The 18,353-nt window shown below is 31.6% G+C and overlaps 1 protein-coding gene across 8 annotated transcripts in view; it reads left to right on the forward strand.

Annotated features, from left to right (window-relative positions):
• CNOT2 (CCR4-NOT transcription complex subunit 2) overlaps positions 1-18,353 on the forward strand; it is a 115,676-nt gene that overhangs the window by 94,607 nt on the left and 2,716 nt on the right. For 7 of the 8 annotated variants that reach the window (XM_036917638.2, XM_036917644.2, XM_036917640.2 and 4 more), the window contains 9 exons: positions 187-266; positions 2,894-3,019; positions 4,873-4,997; positions 6,039-6,159; positions 6,253-6,409; positions 8,801-8,862; positions 8,952-9,001; positions 10,837-10,937; positions 12,616-12,760. In XM_036917638.2, coding sequence (XP_036773533.1) covers positions 187-266; positions 2,894-3,019; positions 4,873-4,997; positions 6,039-6,159; positions 6,253-6,409; positions 8,801-8,862; positions 8,952-9,001; positions 10,837-10,937; positions 12,616-12,760 — 967 coding nt within the window. The remainder of the gene's footprint in view (positions 1-186; positions 267-2,893; positions 3,020-4,872; positions 4,998-6,038; positions 6,160-6,252; positions 6,410-8,800; positions 8,863-8,951; positions 9,002-10,836; positions 10,938-12,615; positions 12,761-18,353) is intronic. The other variant, XM_057486867.1, reaches the window with a different exon arrangement.

Genomic DNA, 18,353 nt, shown 5'->3' on the forward strand with positions numbered 1-18,353 from the left:
TCAGTTGTTCATGGAAGGATGTTAGGGAAGTTTTTAAATAAGAACAAAGATTAAACTCAGAAAAATTAATTAGTATTCTTAAACATGTTGTTTTATTTGAGGAGATCAAAGTATACACTTCTGTTTTTCTTCATCTGAAAGTTAGTGTTCTTACTGCATATCTAAAATTATTTTCTATGTACCCAGTATGTCTGGATTTGGAATGAACAGGAATCAGGCATTTGGAATGAATAACTCCTTATCAAGTAACATTTTTAATGGAACAGGTAAGCTTATTCTGGAGCTAGTATCTCCTATTCAAAAGTATGGTAGATCTTTGAAATATAAAGCAATTCAACATACTGGTCTTAAAATATTACAGGATTTTTTTTTGTGTGTAAATCGTAGAATTGAATTTAGTGAGAATTTGACAGGAATAGGGTTTAATTCCATTCAGTGAATAGTAGAGAGAGATTTAAATATATTTTTTCACTTGGCATAGTTAATAGCATAGTGTTATGGCATCAGGATTATTTCTTTAACATCTAGAGAAAGCCTAAATATTAATTTAGTCTATATTTATGCCTCAGAATCTTTTTTGCTTCAAGAGCTTTCCTATCCTCAGTTTTGTCACTACAGTTCAAGCTAGTTTGGGTGGTATGGCATTCTGGCTATAGAGACTCAGATTAAAGAAACCTTTACAATTATATGGAGCACTTAATAATTTTTTCTTAATAGTTTTAATAATACTAATTTTGATATTTAACCATAAATTCTTTATACAGCTTTATGTATAAAATTCAAAATTTCCCTGGAAAGCCAATTCTGATGTTGACAGTAAAGAATTCCTGAAGTCTATTGATTTATTTATTATGAACTGCTTCAGACAGAAGAGAACAGGAGGCTTTCTTGCTGTTCTGCTTCAGGTTTCAACTTCTTCCATCCTTGCCTGCAGACCCTTTCCTGAGAAAGAAAAGAAAGGATATTGTCATGGTCATAGGAGCAAAAATGAATATGATTATTGAGAGAGAAGTATATGTAAAGGCAGTGGAAGGTGAAAGAATGATCCGTGAAATGGAGCATATGTGGAAGGACAAGGATTTAGTAATGAAATGTCATTTGTGGCTATGGGCTTTTAATTTTTAAACATCATTGTATTTTTAGTAGCATAGATTGATCAAATGAGACTTCAAAATTCTAAATTTAAACATTTGGGGTTTACAGTTTTGTGCTCAAGATGTTAAAATAATATGAAGTACCATATTCCATTGTTTCTAAGTGTACACTGTTTTTCATATAATATCTGAAATCAGGCTGTATATCATAGTTGAATTGGCAAGTTAGGTTTTTTTCTAAATGGGCCATAAAATAACTGTGTCTGTTAGTATATATTCAAAGTTTATAGTTACTTTGTAATCAAATAATTCAACAGATTACTTTATAAACCAATATAAGTGCCATCTTATATTCTGAATTATGATTTTGCACACTTGCAGAAATTTTTGAATTATTTTTAAAATTCAGTTTTAAGTAAGTATATTTTACACTAGGAAAATTGTTCCCAAGTTGTTTTCTAAAAATAAATTTTGGGGTTTTAACTATTTTTTAGGTTAAAATTATTCTGAACATGACAGTTTTAATTCTGTCTTAGGGGACCTGATGATGTGTATTAAAAGTTAGTATATATTCAAAGTTTATAGTTACTTTGTAATCAAATAATTCAAAGGATTACTTTATAAACCAAAACACTGTATAAATTCATTTGTATTATTTTGTTTATATAGTAGTATCTTTTTAAAATTCAAAATTCATAAGCTGCAGTTTCTTTAAAAACAATGGATATGATTGATTTTACTTTTTACCCCTCATAATTATAAATTGTCACTGGATGGAATGTTAATACATTGTTTTTCTATCAACAACAAAGTAATCATGACATACTAGGTTTTCTTTCTGAGATTCTTCTAATTATGAAAGTTGGAGAAAAGTAAAAATGAACTGGAAAAAAAGGGCAAAGTAAATTGAAAATGGTTCTAAAACACTAGATGAAACAAAGATAAAGAAAATAAAGATATAGTACAGGCTAAAACTAAGTTAGAAAATTAAATTCTTCAAAAATTGAGGATACAAGATTGTAAGAGTAATAGAATAAAAGTTGAGAAGAAATCAAGGGGATGATTAAAATAGGCAAAAGTAGAAATACTGGGTTAAATTTTAATTTTTAAGAGGAAGTGAGCTGTTTTAATTTTTAAAATTTTAAATGAAAAATAAATTTTATCCATTCACTATATATTTATTGAGCGCCTACTGTGTAATAGGTAATACAGACTTCAGGGCTTTGCATCATGTTCCCATACTTCTCAAGCACTCACCAGACATCAGAAACCTACTTATACCCACAACTGCAAAACACACACACTCTTACACATTTGTGTATGGGACCAAGAGGTCATGGGAAGAAACTCTTTAGGGCTTCTGCTTCCACTGCCTGGCCAGTTGCAGGAGGCACTGTTATGAGTCCACCTGTGTATAATTGAAGCTCCAAACATTCCAGATACAACCTATGCTTTTAGATGTAATGAAAAGAGCAGTTACATCACAACAATCTTTCTTTTGTTAGCTAACAAGCCAAAACTTTAGAGTACCATCTTTCACAGGGGAAATAGTGTACCACCTTATTCCTGTTGTCTGTCTTAAGTCTGTAGGTTTTGGGACTTGTATTATGCTAGCTATCTATTGCTTTGATGAATTGTTTATGAAATTCTTTCACATGAAATCAATCCACAAGTATTTAGTATGTACCTACATACACCTAGTACAATGTGCATTAACATTTCAAATTATTTTATGGTTGGTCTTTAATAATCTCTTTAAAATCTTTGTAGAATCATTAACTTGTGTTCTTTCTATTTAGATGGAAGTGAAAATGTGACAGGATTGGACCTTTCAGATTTTCCAGCATTAGCAGATCGAAACAGAAGGGAAGGAAGTGGTAACCCAACTCCATTAATAAACCCCTTGGCTGGAAGAGCTCCTTATGGTAATTAAGCTTTTTAATGATAGCTGATAAGAAACTTTCCATTGCATACTCACACTTACATATGCATGTGCATCTGTGTGTGTACACACATACATGTGTAGACACATGTATATGTAACTTTCTAATCAGAGTAGTGTAATTTTGTCAGAGTTGCTTACATACTACAAAGTGCTTTTTCCTCCCAGAATGCCATGATAGCAAAGTTAAATGGGAAAACTTAGTTTATACAGAAACCCCAAAAGGAAGTCCTCACTGGTATTCAGAAGTTATGTTCATTTAGCTTTTCTGCCTTAATACACCTTAATGATGGTTTGTGGTCTGCCTTTTCTATTCTTAATTTATCAAACATTTTTTAAAAGAAACATTCATACATTCTTAGCGATTAGTAATGATTAACCATACATTGAAGGTTTTTTTTCTAAGCCAAATTCTCAATCTCCATTTGGATCAGATAATTCCTTGTAAATGGAGTTCTGTCCTGACGTTGACTATAGAATATTTAGCAATATTTCTGGCCTCTAACCTACTCAATGCCAGTAGTGCCTCTTACTACCTTCCCCCCAACCCATTGTGACAATCACAGATGTCTCCAGACATTGACAAATGTCCCATGGGAGAAAAAGTGCCTCCTGTTGAGAACCACTGCTCATGGATCATCATAGTTCATGTAGACTCCTGATCACCATTAATAACCTTTTTCACTGTCTATATAAAAGATTGACTAATAGAGGCTAAAAGAAGAGGGAGGTATGTAAACTGGTCACCATTAATAACCTTTTTCACTGTCTCTAATTAATAAAAGATTGGCTAATAGAGGCTAAAAGAAGAAGGGGATGTGGAAAACGTACACAGTAGCGATTTAGATATAGAATTATGTAACAGCAGTGTAGCCACATTCTTTTTATCCTTTGCAGGTAGTTGTTCCTTTTAGGAGAATCTAAGAGAGACCAGTAGCAGAAACAGGGAAGATAACTGTTATCCCATTTCCAACCAAGAAGGATTTTCTATACTTTTCAGAATGTGAATAGAAGTAGCAATATGTGAATAAGAGGAAATTTTATTATTCATATTCTAAAGCTTCCAAATCAGTCTTCCAAAAATAATAAAAAATGATCTGCCCTGGAAGTTGAGTACCTAGCTACTTGATTCTCAGTTCAGACTCTAATGTTTTTAACCTTTCCTCATAGGTCCATTTTTTCATCCCTTTAATCATTCCCGTTGCTCTCCTTGGACCATCTCTAGTTTCTCCATATCGTTCTTGAATTGTGGAGCCCCAAACTGGATATTGTTCACCAATAAGGGCCTGACTAATGCCAAGTATAGTGGGAGGATTACTTCCCAGTTCTTGCATGTTTTACATCTATTACATGGAGTCCAAGAAAATCTGAAATAATACGGAGTTTTTTATAATTGATTGCAATTTGCTCACTCTGTAAGTCACTTTCAAGTAGAATACTGACATGTTCTTTTAAAATTTATTTTATTCATTTGTATTTGACAACTGATGTTTATAATCGCTAGTCATATTTAAATCAAGCTTATAAATGAAAAATTTTAATAATTATTACCAATATCAAATTATGTTTTTAAGCATCTATATATGATATTAGATTAGAATAATAGGATTACCACTTATTTCCCTTGTACTATTTTGTATATTGAGTTATTAATCAGTATATAAAAATTTAGTTCTTTATTGTTATCCTGAATATTAATCTTTTGAAGTATGCTTTCATAGCATAATAAGAAAGACCTTTTGGCATGTTATCATGAGGAAAGTTAACTTTTTATAATTTGTAGCAAAAATATCTTAAGTATCAATCACAATTCTGTGGATTATTTTAATTACATAGTTGGAATGGTTACAAAACCAGCAAGTGAGCAATCTCAAGACTTCTCAATACACAACGAAGATTTTCCAGCATTACCTGGTTCCAGCTATAAAGATCCTACATCAAGTAATGATGACAGTAAATCTGTAAGTAACTGAGAATTATATATATGAGTGATAGAATTTTTTTTTCCCTTCAGATTTCTCTTATATTAACAATTTTGTAGACTATATTAAGGATTTACTAAATACTGTTACAAAATTGTTTATCTTGAATATCTGTAAAAATCTAACTTCTGAACAATGTGGAAAACCTTTATAACTTAGAAGATAGCCTATTTTTTTCCTATTTCATATAGGTTTGCAAATTTCTGTTGAACTTCTCAGAGTTAATTTAGACTTTTATTGTAGTCCCTGTCAGCTGGATCCCATGAAGTTTGATATTATAGCCTTCTAAGGAGCTGTGTTTTTCTTGAGTAAGTTTTCTCCTTGAAGAATCTTTATACACATTTTTATTCCTGTGTTGATTCAGCCAACTCAGCTTCCTCTTTCTGACTTAACAAATGTGTTTATTTCTTCCACATTTCACTGAAAATAGCTTTTTTTGTGTGTGTGATGGGTGTTTGTATATTTATTGTTAAATAATTGATAAAGAAGTTTATTGGGTAAGAACTAAAGTACAAATTTTAAAAGTTCAAATATTCTAACTTGGAGGTTTTTATCGTGATTTTTTTGGTAGTATACTATATATTTAGTTTCTCTTCTAAATGAAATTATTAAGAAGTATAACTTCAATTGTATCCCAAAGCATAAAGCCCTGAGATACATAGATAGATAGATAGATAGATAGATAGATAGATAGATAGATAGATAGATAGATAGATAGATAGATAGATAGATAGATAGATAGGTAGATAGATAGATAGATAATTTTTTTCTGTGATTGAAGATCTGAGATAAATAAGAATATTTTCCACAAATTTCTCGTTCTTTAAATACTCATATCTGTATAATACAGGATTTATGTGTGTATTGTGAGACAGTTGTGGAAACAAATTTCATGTAAAACTTGAAAAACGTAATAATTTACTAACAATTTAAACATAATAATGAAAAGAAAGGTACTAATGTGAATTTGAAATTTATACACTTAACTAATTTATGTCACATTTAATTTTTTCGTTTTAGAATTTGAATACATCTGGCAAGACAACTTCAAGTACAGATGGGCCCAAATTCCCTGGAGATAAAAGTTCAACAACACAAAATAATAACCAGCAGAAAAAAGGGATCCAGGTGTTACCTGATGGTGGGACTCTATTATAAAATATGTTAAAGATATTACAAAATTCATTTTCTTTATTTTTCCCTCAAAGATTAAAATGACTATGTTCTTATCTAGGTCGGGTTACTAACATTCCTCAAGGGATGGTGACGGACCAATTTGGGATGATTGGCCTGTTAACATTTATCAGGGCAGCAGAGACAGACCCAGGAATGGTACATCTTGCATTAGGAAGTGACTTAACAACATTAGGCCTCAATCTGAACTCGCCGGAGTAAGTTTGTTTTGTTTTGTTTTGTTTTTTCCACATTTGTATATAATACTCGCCCCCTGCAGGCTTCCAGTTTTTAATTTCATGTCATTAAATTGTATCACCTGCTGCCACTCATCGTCGTTGTTATATACTGACTACCTGGGTCATTCCCTCTCTTAATAGCTCCTGGATCATTGTCATTTTACAGTATTATTCCTGTTACAATTTGGCAGTTTCAATATACACATATATAATCCTTCCAAAATCCTGAAATCTTAGCTCCTTGAATTTCTCTCCTCCAGAAATCTTACCCTCCACCATACCTCAGTTACTCACTTATTTAGTCATTCCTCTGATCATGCCATTATGAGTAACTCAGTTTCTCTGTAATTTTAAGTCTGTGCTCCCATCGCACTTCCTGTTTCCACCTTTCTACCTCTCCTACTGGGCTCCTGTAATCATTTTACTCCATTGGGAACTTAAGTCCACTGATTCTTCCAACTTTCCACTGTTCTTCCACCTCCCTGTCTTCCCCTACAATGAACTCACTTCTCATCCAGGTAAATTTTGTAACCAGTCATAGTTGCTCATTTAGATATACTCTTGACTATTTTGCTCCCTCTTACTTTGTCATTCTGACAAAACTACAACTTTAGTTATATCTCTGCCTATTCCATTCCTGACTTATGCTACTGAGCCTGGCTAGAGAAAAACACACAACTTCCCTTCTCACTTCACATTCATAGTCAGGAACCTCAAAAGTGGGCCCTTAATTCTGCCAACCATAATCACAGCTGGCATGCCTAGTCCATTCATTCTTTTGTTCTTCTGTGCAGCTATTTTACACTTGCCTCTTCAAATCCCTAATACCTTTTCTCCTGTCCTTACTCTCAGGTGATGACCTTGCTTTCTATTTCTACTTTACTAAGAAAGACGGAAGCAATCAGAAGAGAATGTCAGCATAGACCTGCCACCAAATCTAACTACTTACTACTGTCTGCACCCATCTTAGTCTTGTCTTGCATCCTGTTACTATAGTTGATCTATGCTTTCTACTTAAAACCTTTCTTGAAAGCTAAAGGACACAGCTCTAACAATTTTTTGTACTTTGTTGGATCATTTCCATCAGCATACAGATATGCTCTTAATTCCTCCAGGTTAGCAAATACCTTCTCTTGACCCAACTTTTCTGAGTTACTGCCCCCCCCTCCATTTCTTTATTCTCCTTTGAAGCAGAACTCTTCAAAAGAGCTATTTCTATATCTCTTGTTTGCCTTCTCCCATTCTCCCATTTCAGTTAGGATTTTGCCCACAGCACGCCATTAAAATTGCTCTCATCAAAATCATCAAATGACCTCTATGTTACTATATTCAGTGGTCACTTCTAGGAATTTGCCATCCTTGACCTGTCAGCAACATTTGACATAGTGGAATCATTGCTGCATTGCTTCTCACTGTTAACTCCTGTTGCCCTCTTTAGGGTCACCATTCTCTCTTGTCTGGATTACCCCATTAGCCAGTCACCAGTTGTCCCTGATTCTCCCTATCTCCTGCACAATAATGTCTTCAAATATCAGCCAAGATAATCCTTTTTGAGTAAGTTAATTCTCTGCTCCATACCCAGTAAGGTCTTATGATTTCAGTCTGATTAAAAACCCCCAATCTTTATAGGCCTGTAAATTTCTATAGGCATGATCTGTGTCTCACCTTATCCCTGCTTCTACAGCTTCTCTCTATTTGTTCACTCTTCCAGCTTGAGTGGCCTGCTTGCTGTACCTCAGATATGTCAGTCATATCCCTGCCTTAGTTGCTCAGCAGTTCCCTCTGACTAGCATAGTCTTCTCTCAGATAATTAATACAGTTCTCTCATCTTTCAAATGGCCTTGTAAATGATACCTAACCTGACTGCCCTATTTATTATGTGACTAATCTGCCCTTCTTACCCCTCCATTAACATGGAATATTTATTTGTTAATGCAAATTGTTTTTGACTGCTTTCCTCCAATCCATCATCTTCAAACAGAAAGTAAGTTTCATGTTGTGTTGATCTCTGTGTATCCTAAGCACCTAGAACAGTGCCAGCCATCTAATAGGCACTCAGTAAATATATGGTGAATTTGAATTTTTGCTTTTACTAATTACTGTTTTTTTTCTGGCCATATAAATGGGAAAATAATTTTACTTGGGGCATAGTATGAATGAATCCAAACATTCTCGGTTGAAGTAATATTTATATATTTAGCCTTGTTTTAGGTTCCTGTTGGGTAAGTCATACAAACCTAAGAAAGGAATTAGAAATAAAGATGCTTATTTTATATTTAAAGTCATTGTTCTTACTGATTTCCTGAAATATATTTAGAAATCTTTTTCTCCTTGGGACTTCAGAGTGGTTTTTTTTTTCTCCTCATTCAGAAATCTTTACCCCAAATTTGCATCACCCTGGGCATCTTCACCTTGTCGACCTCAAGACATAGGTAGGAAAATCTGTTTGTGTTTAGAACTATTAAAATTATATCTGTCACTAAGAATCCTTTAATAAGGCTTTTTTCATTTTATTACCCAGATTTCCATGTTCCATCCGAGTACTTAACAAACATTCACATTAGGGATAAGGTGAGTGTATTTTATTATTCTGTATGCAGTCAGCATGAATTTATTTTTCAGGTGCTGTTTTTCAGTTTAGAGAGCATAATATAATTAGCAGTAGTCTCTGGGGTATGGTTTCATATGTCCATTCAGTTATATGTGACAACTTTATTTCTATTTTTTGTTTATAATGTTAACACTTTGATGAGGTGTCCTGGGTTATATTTTGAAATATTTAAAGACAAAATGATAGTAGGACTGGTAATTTTTTATAGTTATGAATAACAGGATGCTATAGTAACCATAGTTGATGGGAATTAACTTTGGAAATTTTCTAGCTACTCTCATTTTATGCTTTTATGAGTAAGAAAGATTTTTCTTTATAAATATTACAGATAGTGTTTTTTATGGAATCACATATATTTAAAAATTATTTATGGCCTTTAGCTTTTTTTTTTTCTATTTTTTAAATGCCTGAGTTCTAGTTATCAGGTAACTAATGACAGATTGCAGTTTGAATCTTTTTTTAATCTAATAAAGACAATGGTAAAAAAAAAAAAGAGAATGGTAAACACTTGCTTTAGGGGAAAAGTTCATTTCTCTTAGAAATAGTATCTAGATTTTGGCCTATGAAAGGATATAGTTTATTAAAAATTGATACATTTATGTTATATATATTTGTATAAATATGTATAATGTAAATACAAAACAGTGTTCTGTATTTGTACTGTGCAGCTATCAAATGGATGCTGATGTTTTAGTCAGGCAAGTGAAGAGATGTATTTCTCAATACATCTTTTAATACTTGAATAGATGAAAGACAAGAAGTATGAGACAGCTAGTTTTTTCCATTTGTAGATTGTATGATTTGCTGCCTCCTCCATTGTAGGGCTTTATGGCTCCAGTTACCTCAAGGTTCCATACCTCTTCTCTTCTTAGGCCAATTTAAGAAATACTAATTTAAGAGAATTGAGCAGTCAAATTCAGGACTGCTGCCTGAATGGGGATAGTAGGATGGAGAGTAAAACTACATTCAGAGAATGTTTAATAGTTAAATACTTACATACAGGATTAAAGTGTTTCCATTTAGTTGATCTTTTAATAAAAGTTTGTCTTAATGTGAGAATTTGAGACTATTAAACCTATTTATGTTTTCTAAGTTTGGTCGGCTTTGTTGGAGGGACTTGTAAAATAGTAATATTTTAGTCATCCATTTAGACAAAGAGCTGTCCTTTTATGATGTTGTACTTATCACCTGTGATTTGTTAAAAATACATAACTAACTGGTTTTTGGATGTGAGTAGTAGATTCAGTTAGTATTGCTTATAAGTCTTCTGTGCATTTTAGGCACTCTACAAGGTACATTCACATACAGTCACTTATTTAATTTCATTTACATTCTTAGTAACCCTTATAGATATCAGTGTGAACATTTTATAATTGAAGTTCAGAGACATTAAATAACTTGGACATGGTCATAATTAGTAAGTAATGGAACTAGGACTTGAATATAAGTCCTGCGTCTCTGAGCCTAGTGTTCTACAATTATTGACACAGTGGGGATTAGTAAATCTCTTTGAGTAAGACAGTTATCATTGAGTCTTGCTTTAAAAGTTTTTATTTAGCTTCTTATCCTAGTACAGAAAAACAGATGTACCAGAAATAATTGTTAAATGACTTTAGTCATTTAAGTGATGAAACTCCCCTTTAGAACTGTAACTACCTGTGTAATCGTGTAATAAAAGTTATCTGCTACAAAGAGTTTTTGTTTATTTTTCTACTTTTACTGTAGTGGTAGCAATTATATGTTGGGTTTTTCAAGCTTACTTTACATTTTAGAATAATTTACTTATCTTTTCCAGCTGGCTGCAATAAAACTTGGTCGATATGGAGAAGACCTTCTCTTCTATCTCTATTACATGAATGGAGGAGATGTATTACAACTTTTAGCTGCAGTAGAGCTGTATGTTCAAAGTATTTTTAAATACTTTTGTATTCTACTAGATCTTGTTTAGTCTAAAAGCTAGTTTTAAATGATAATGACTGTAGTTTTGTCTTCTGTTTTTAAAGTGGAAATATTTCTCCATCAAGAAATTTGTTTTTTCATTTAGTAAAATAAAAGTTAATTTAGAGTGAAACCTTATATTACCATGACTTCATAGTCACTGTATAATAAAAAGAATTTCAAACTTAACCCTAAATTTGTACGAAGACAAAATTGACTTGACTCTAGATTTCATGAATCTTAATTTTTATGAGTATATGAAGTATAAGATATGGTTCATAGCTGTGGCACATCTTATTCCTTGTGGAACCACATAAGTTAATTACAGTGAAATTCCTTTCATAAATATTGATTATTAATATGGGCAAGGCACTGTGCATATTTCTTTTGTGTTTTCAAGTGTTGATAAATCCCACATTCATTATCAAAAGCCTGTTGGCTAACTTAAATTAGCAATAAGAGGTCAGTCCACTAGATACTTTTCTTCTGTGCATTTGTTTTTACCTGATGCTCAAAGAATAAAAACTTTGTGTTATTTCTCATATGTCCAATTGGTAACATATTTTGTCTGTTTGTTACCAATATACTGTTCTATTAATCACATTTACTCTAGAGTGAATTGTTACTAAAGATTTATGATGTTATGTTTGGGAGACCTTATTACAGATTGAAATATTTAAAAGTATTCCTAGTAACATTTCTACAAATGGCCTTGGAAAAGATACTTAAAAAATGTAAAATTCACAGTATTTTTAATAAATTGGTTTTTTTCCTCAATTGAGAAATTGTTTTTTCCCATGTTTTCACCTCATTTTTTGTAAGATAGCAATTTTTGCTCGTTCTTTTAATTTATTCATAAGTAAATAAATTCATTCGGTCATTTATTCATCCATCACTGGCAGTTCTGTCTCATAGCTTATGTATGTCTAAAAATTACTTCATTGTATTGGCAGGAAGGTATTTCTTTACATGGAGGTCTGTTCTACCAGAGATGTTTTTTGTGGTACACTTAACCTCCTTGAGGTATTACTACCCCAGTTTATATGGGGTATAAATCCTCATTGTTTCTCGCATAAATTCTAATATCCTTTTGGCTTTTGAGAATTTACGATCAATAAGATCGTAATAAAAGAATTAAAGTACTACATTAAGAATTTTCAAAATGAATATTGTTTTCAACATAATTATGAAATTATACAAATTGAAATAGTTCAAATACTTTTAAATGTAGTTCCTTACAAAATAATACAAATAGTTGGAGGTTTTGTTTTAATAGATAACTCAATTTCTACTTAACGTTAAGAAGAACAAAAAAGAAATGGGTTCTGGAACACAATATATCTTTATTTGGTCTTCCTAACGTTTGTATCACACTGCTAATAGAGCTTTTAAGATCTCATTTTATTTACATAAAAAGTTGCTTCAGTTAAATAAAGAAGTGTATTAAAGAGTATCGTTTGGGGCAAATTAAATTATTTTCCTATTTTCAATAGGGTTGTATTTAATAACAGTGAAAGTCAGGCTAAAGAAGCATCCATATTAATGTATTTTATGTGTAATTATTTTCTGAGAAGTTTTACAAAATGATGTGAACCACAGGAAAAAATTAATTGTCTTTATCTCTTAAAAATTGAAGTTTTAACCGTGATTGGAGATACCACAAAGAAGAACGAGTATGGATTACCAGGGCACCAGGCATGGAGCCAACAATGAAAACCAATACATATGAGAGGGGAACATACTACTTCTTTGACTGTCTTAACTGGAGGAAAGTAGCTAAGGTATATTTTTTTCAATGTGTAAATGTATAAATCTAGATTTTAGAAACAATTGTCCTCTTTTATCTATTCATATGTACTAATATATCCATTCCAATAATGTGCCACATATTTACTAAGTCTTTTGTTTCCACCTTGGCTTGATTTAAACTCTAGTGTAGTATCTGGAAACAATTTATTCCACCCATAGTTAGGAAAAGGATTGAGCTTGGTAAGAAATTTTGCAATTTTTCACAAGCCTTGGTAGCATTTGAAATACTTTTGTGTCTACTCGGTTGTAAAATAAAGATACCCTCTTGCAATCCTAGTCATGTATTCTTATATCATTATTACTTTAAGCAAGTACAAGGTTTTTGTAAAGCCAGTATGGATGCACCTTACAGTCTTTTTAAAAACACTTGCCCTTACTGCAGGAAAGATGCTTGAGTTTTTTATTTGCAATTGAGTTGAAGAAAATGGCAAGCATTGACCATGATTGTTCTGGTGGACTAGACTGATGAATAATGAGGGGAAGAGGGCAGTGGGAAAAAGTTGGTGTTTTGTTTTGGTTTTCAACTTCTTCTCACAAAAACACCTTTCTAACTGTCCATGTACAAAATTTTCATCAATGTTATAGCATATTTCATATTTGTGCTTTAGTAGCTGATGTGCTTATTAGTCTACCTATTTCAGAATATAACCCATATTAAGTGATTTCATAAATTCAGGATTTCTCTGAATGCTTTTCCATTGATTCGTGGGATTTTAAAAATGAAGTGTTAGTTTGGCTTAAGTTTCAACAGAAGAAAAATATTTCTTGACAGTTCACTAGATAATTTTTAGTTCTTGGGCTCGTTTTTTTTTTCTTTTGAGTCAGCTTTACTAAAATAACAAAAAGGTAGAACATTTTGAGAAGACCATGTACAATGTTTACCAGGTATTTGTCACAAAAAATTTTTCACATCACAAGTTTTGATATAAAACTTGAAAAATAGGAAAATATGAGACCAACAAAAAACATCGTAACAAGACACATACAAGATGCTAAATATTATTATTAATGGTGTTTCTCAATGTGTCGTTAACTTCTCAAGCCAAGTCCATATATCACCAAACACTGTATTTGAGTTATTTTAATAGTTCTAATGTGCATATCTTGATTTGTAAAGGTAAATCCATGACCTAACTTTTCAGTTAAATAGAAATAATTAAATTAATTACAAACAGTATATGAGATATTGTGTATATTACCTGTTCTTTAAGAAATATAGTGTAGTAGAAAGTCATAGTCTTTGTATCATGGTATTGAATTTATTTCTGTTACGTATGCATAGACCTTGTGCAAGTTTCCTTTCCATGCCTGCTTCCTTATCTTTTAAATTGAAATATCTGTAGATTGTCTTGAAGATGAAATGAGGTTACACACACACACATTACAGTGCTTGGCCTATATTGGGTATTTGGTATACAGGTAGAGTTGGGTAGCTTGTTGCTATTTTTATCATTGTTACAGCTTACTACTGTTCTTCTGAAGATGGAGAAATTGTAACAAATTGTTAGATCAGTCGTTCTCAAAATTTAGCTTGTATCAGGATTACTTGGCAGCCTTGTTAAAACACAAATTGCTGGGCTTTAACTCCATTGTCTCATTTAGTAAATCTGTGGATGGGACCTGAGAATTTTCATTTCTAATATGTTCACAAGTGATGGCCAGTAATGATGCTGATCCTTCTGTGGAGCCATACTTTGAGAACCACTCAATTATACAGGAGAGAACAGTTGGGGAGAGAATTCTACTAGTAAATAAAGTTTTCTCCATTCAGTTTGAAGCTTTTTGCTTAGTATCATAGTAAGTAATTCTAAACTTGTATATGCAAAAAGGAATACATGTTTGAAGTAGCTAAGTGTATAAATTTTAAATTTTAGTTTGATACATGTAAAGAAATCATATGTGAAAAAATTATTTTCCCCAACTAGGTTCTCCCCAAAAAGTTAAACATTCAGAACCAACTTAAACAGTAATAGAACTCCTTTACTTTCCCACAAAAAGTTTTATCTGATCTCCCCATTGATCTGTTGTCTTAATTTAACATTTTCCTTTAAATTTTTTAGCTGTGAAGCTAGAAAAGAAATTTGAGAAATATCATTGAACTATTCTAAGAAATCTGTCTTGATGTAATTTCTTGGTCATGTATACTGACATACTTAAGAAATTTTCATAGTGATGAAAGCAAGCAGAGTTATTGGTTACTATTAAATATTAATACAAAGCTCACTTTTGTTTATGTTAAAAGTACAAATTCATGAACTTAAAACTTATAAAAAATGTATTCAAAGAATAAACTTTTCACAATGGCTTTTTTTGTTTTTTCTTTTTTAAAAGTATGTTTTTGATGTTTTTCCAGAAATTAGGAATTAAGAAATTTTGTTCCCTTCATTGTATATTAACAGTTTAACCAAACTACAGAAAACCCAGTAAAATGCCATGTCTCACGTTAACCTAAAAGTCCCCATCTGTAAAGTGGGTGTGGTTTACTATTCACAGCTAAAGAATATGCATTAAATAGCTTCATTGTAAGAAGTGTACAGTGTGAATTAGTAGTGTAAGTAATAACTTCATGTTACCATGATATCTTTGAAAGGTATTGACCTGATTGATCTAGACCATAATCAGGTCTTCACATTCACAATATCTTCTGTGAGATGCTTTTTTTCTCTTTTGCAAATCCCTTAATATTTTCAGATAATTAAAGAATTATAATACTGTAAGGTCAAGGATTAGATTATATTTAAATAAGGAATATTTCTTATTCCCTAAAAGTTCTGTGACTCTGAGATTAGGATCCAGCCCATTATTTATGTAAAGTATTTCCTATGTCAGTGATTATGTACATAAAAATTTTGACACTGAGTATCCTTATTTTCTATCAATATCATCTTGATTTGTCAGTGGGTCATGTGCTCTGTCTGATGTAATCAGGTAGAATTATTCAATATCCCACTAATTTAAGATTGTGGTGATTCAGATAGGATATATAATCTTGAGTAAAATTCTTAATTTAATCCACAGAAAATTTTTAGGGGATGGAAGCTACACTAGCAATAGCTTTCTCAAACTAAAGACTTAAATTTTTATTTAAGACTTTTCAACCTGATTCACTTTGCAAGTCTAATAACAGGTAGGACTTTTAATGCTTAGGATTTTTTATTGTAACATAGCCTGACGTGATTTTTTTTCATTAGCTTAAGTGGTATGCGTTAATCAGTAATAGGCACTTTTTTTTCCAAAATTGTAAAACTTATTTCTAATAACTGTACTTTATTTGCTGTTTCCTTCCTAAAATTTAAGTAAAAAGGTCTTATTTAAGAGAAAGGTTAGATTTTTGAGGATTTGAAAAAACATTTCTGCAATGTATGTTTCTCTGTAATTAGATCAGTGATGTCATTAACACTTTTGTAATAATTTTATTTGATCATCTAAATCGAGTGCATACATTTCATTCTCCTTCACTGCAACCTTTTGAGAAATGTAGCCTAATTTTATTAATAGAAAAACTCAGACATTAAAAGTTGTTTTAGGAATTAGAATTCTTTCTAGCCTTTTAAATCATTAAACTGTAATCTGGAAATTCCTTTTTTCCATTAAAGCAAATATACAGAGAGATCTTCTAATACCTATTCTTTGAATATTTAAAAATTAAATGTTCTGTTCCTAAAACAAATGAAGAAAACTTGCATTTGCTAATTCATCAGCCATTAGTTACACACCTGCTGGGGGCCTGGCACTCACTATTTTAGATGGCAGGTAGTGGTATATTAAACAACACACTTCTTGCCCCAACAGATTATACAGAGGTGTGCATGAGTATTGTGTGTGTACATGTAACATAAACATGTAAAAGAGATGTTATCAACAATCAAAGTTGGGGAACAAAGAGATACCAGTATATTGTAAGCAAGACAAAATTGGACCTATTTAACTTCTGAGTCTCTGATAATAAAGTTCTTCAAGATTTTAATTATCATATTAAAACACTTATGCTCCCTAGGTTTAAACTGATCTCTTTTTTTAGATGTAGGGGGAAAAATGCGTGCATTGATGATGTTACTGTAGAAGTTCTAATAATGCAATGTAAATGCACCAGTGTACAATGATGAGTACAGGGTAATTGAACAAAACTTTATAATAACTTAGTGGGGTAAATGAATTGTCACAGTTACAAATACACTTTTTACCCTGTACTCATATGTTGGAACTAAAATGTCAATTTTAATTTCTAAAGAATGATACAATAAAAAGATAATTTCTTCACTAATTTGTATGTTCATCTTCAGACAAACAATACAGTTTAAAGCCTAGACAGGGATAGCGAGAGAATAGTGCCTACACAGTACAGTGGAGGGTATGGTGATTGATGATGATTCTGGAGTTTGCAAGTTATGATTGATGAGCAAATAACCTCTGTGCTATAGTTAACTCTGAAGTCCTATAAAGTAAACCTTTCAAAAGTCACAGTGGTGCCTTCTTTATAAACATTTCTCAGTTGACTGAATTTTTTCAACATTATTTCTGGATAGGGCTGTAACAAGTAATTCTATTTTGGATCTTGGGTAAAAATATTAAAAATAATGTGTTCTGAAGTCATGGGTTTTGATGTCACACTAGCCTGGATCCTAGTTCTAGATTTGCCACTTATCTATATAACTTGGTCAAGGTACTATGAGCCCCATTTTCCTCAGGTTCAAAATGAAGGTAATAGTATTTATTTTACAGAGTTATTGTAAAGATTGGAATAAGATTAGTTGTATCGCTAGTTTTGATACATATTAAGCTTTTGATAAATTATACCTGTTATTTCTGTAATTGTTAATGTAATATCCTTAAATTTTCAATACTTGATTTTCTCCAAAGTTAGTCATTATGACCTAGAACTTCATTTTACTTTAGTAATGAAATTTTCACTTAATTTAATAATGGAAACATCCATGTGGAATCAATTTGAAACAAGACAGATAAGGTAAAATTTGTTAACCCATGGTTTTAATGTTATTTGTTGGCTTTCTTTAATGCATAATACATACTAAGGTTCATAATTTTTTAAATGGAATTGACTGAGAGTTTGTGCTAATTGAATGCAGGTTGTAGATTTAGTAATTTTAAAACCTCTTGCTTTTTGGATTTGCAAAGGTTTTTTTTTTTTAATACACAAAGTTATATTCTGCATCTCTTCTTGATCTGGGGAAATACCATGAAGAAATTGCTTCATCATTCTTAAGAAGTTAAAGTATTTTGGAAGTTTAATTAAAATGAGTGATATAGTTCATTTTCATATATGTCTACCACAAAACCAATATCTAGTTTTGGGTGTCAGTTACATCTTTTTTAGGGTTTTGGGTTTGTGAAATGGGAAGTCTGGAGATGTGTGAATTTTAAGTTCACTGTTTTCCCCAGATTTTAATGAGATTAGAACAACTTTGTTTAAAAACAAGTCTGCTAAGATAAACTTGTAAAATTCCTTATTTCTAAACTTTTTCATGGAAAAAAATTAGTAGATTTTTATACTTTATTGAAGGAGGCTTTACTTTAAATTTCCTGTAATTTTCAATGCTTTTTATT

This window comes from Manis pentadactyla, chromosome 10, assembly GCF_030020395.1.
Source record: "Manis pentadactyla isolate mManPen7 chromosome 10, mManPen7.hap1, whole genome shotgun sequence".
In the NCBI taxonomy this organism is placed as follows: Eukaryota; Metazoa; Chordata; class Mammalia; order Pholidota; family Manidae; genus Manis; species Manis pentadactyla.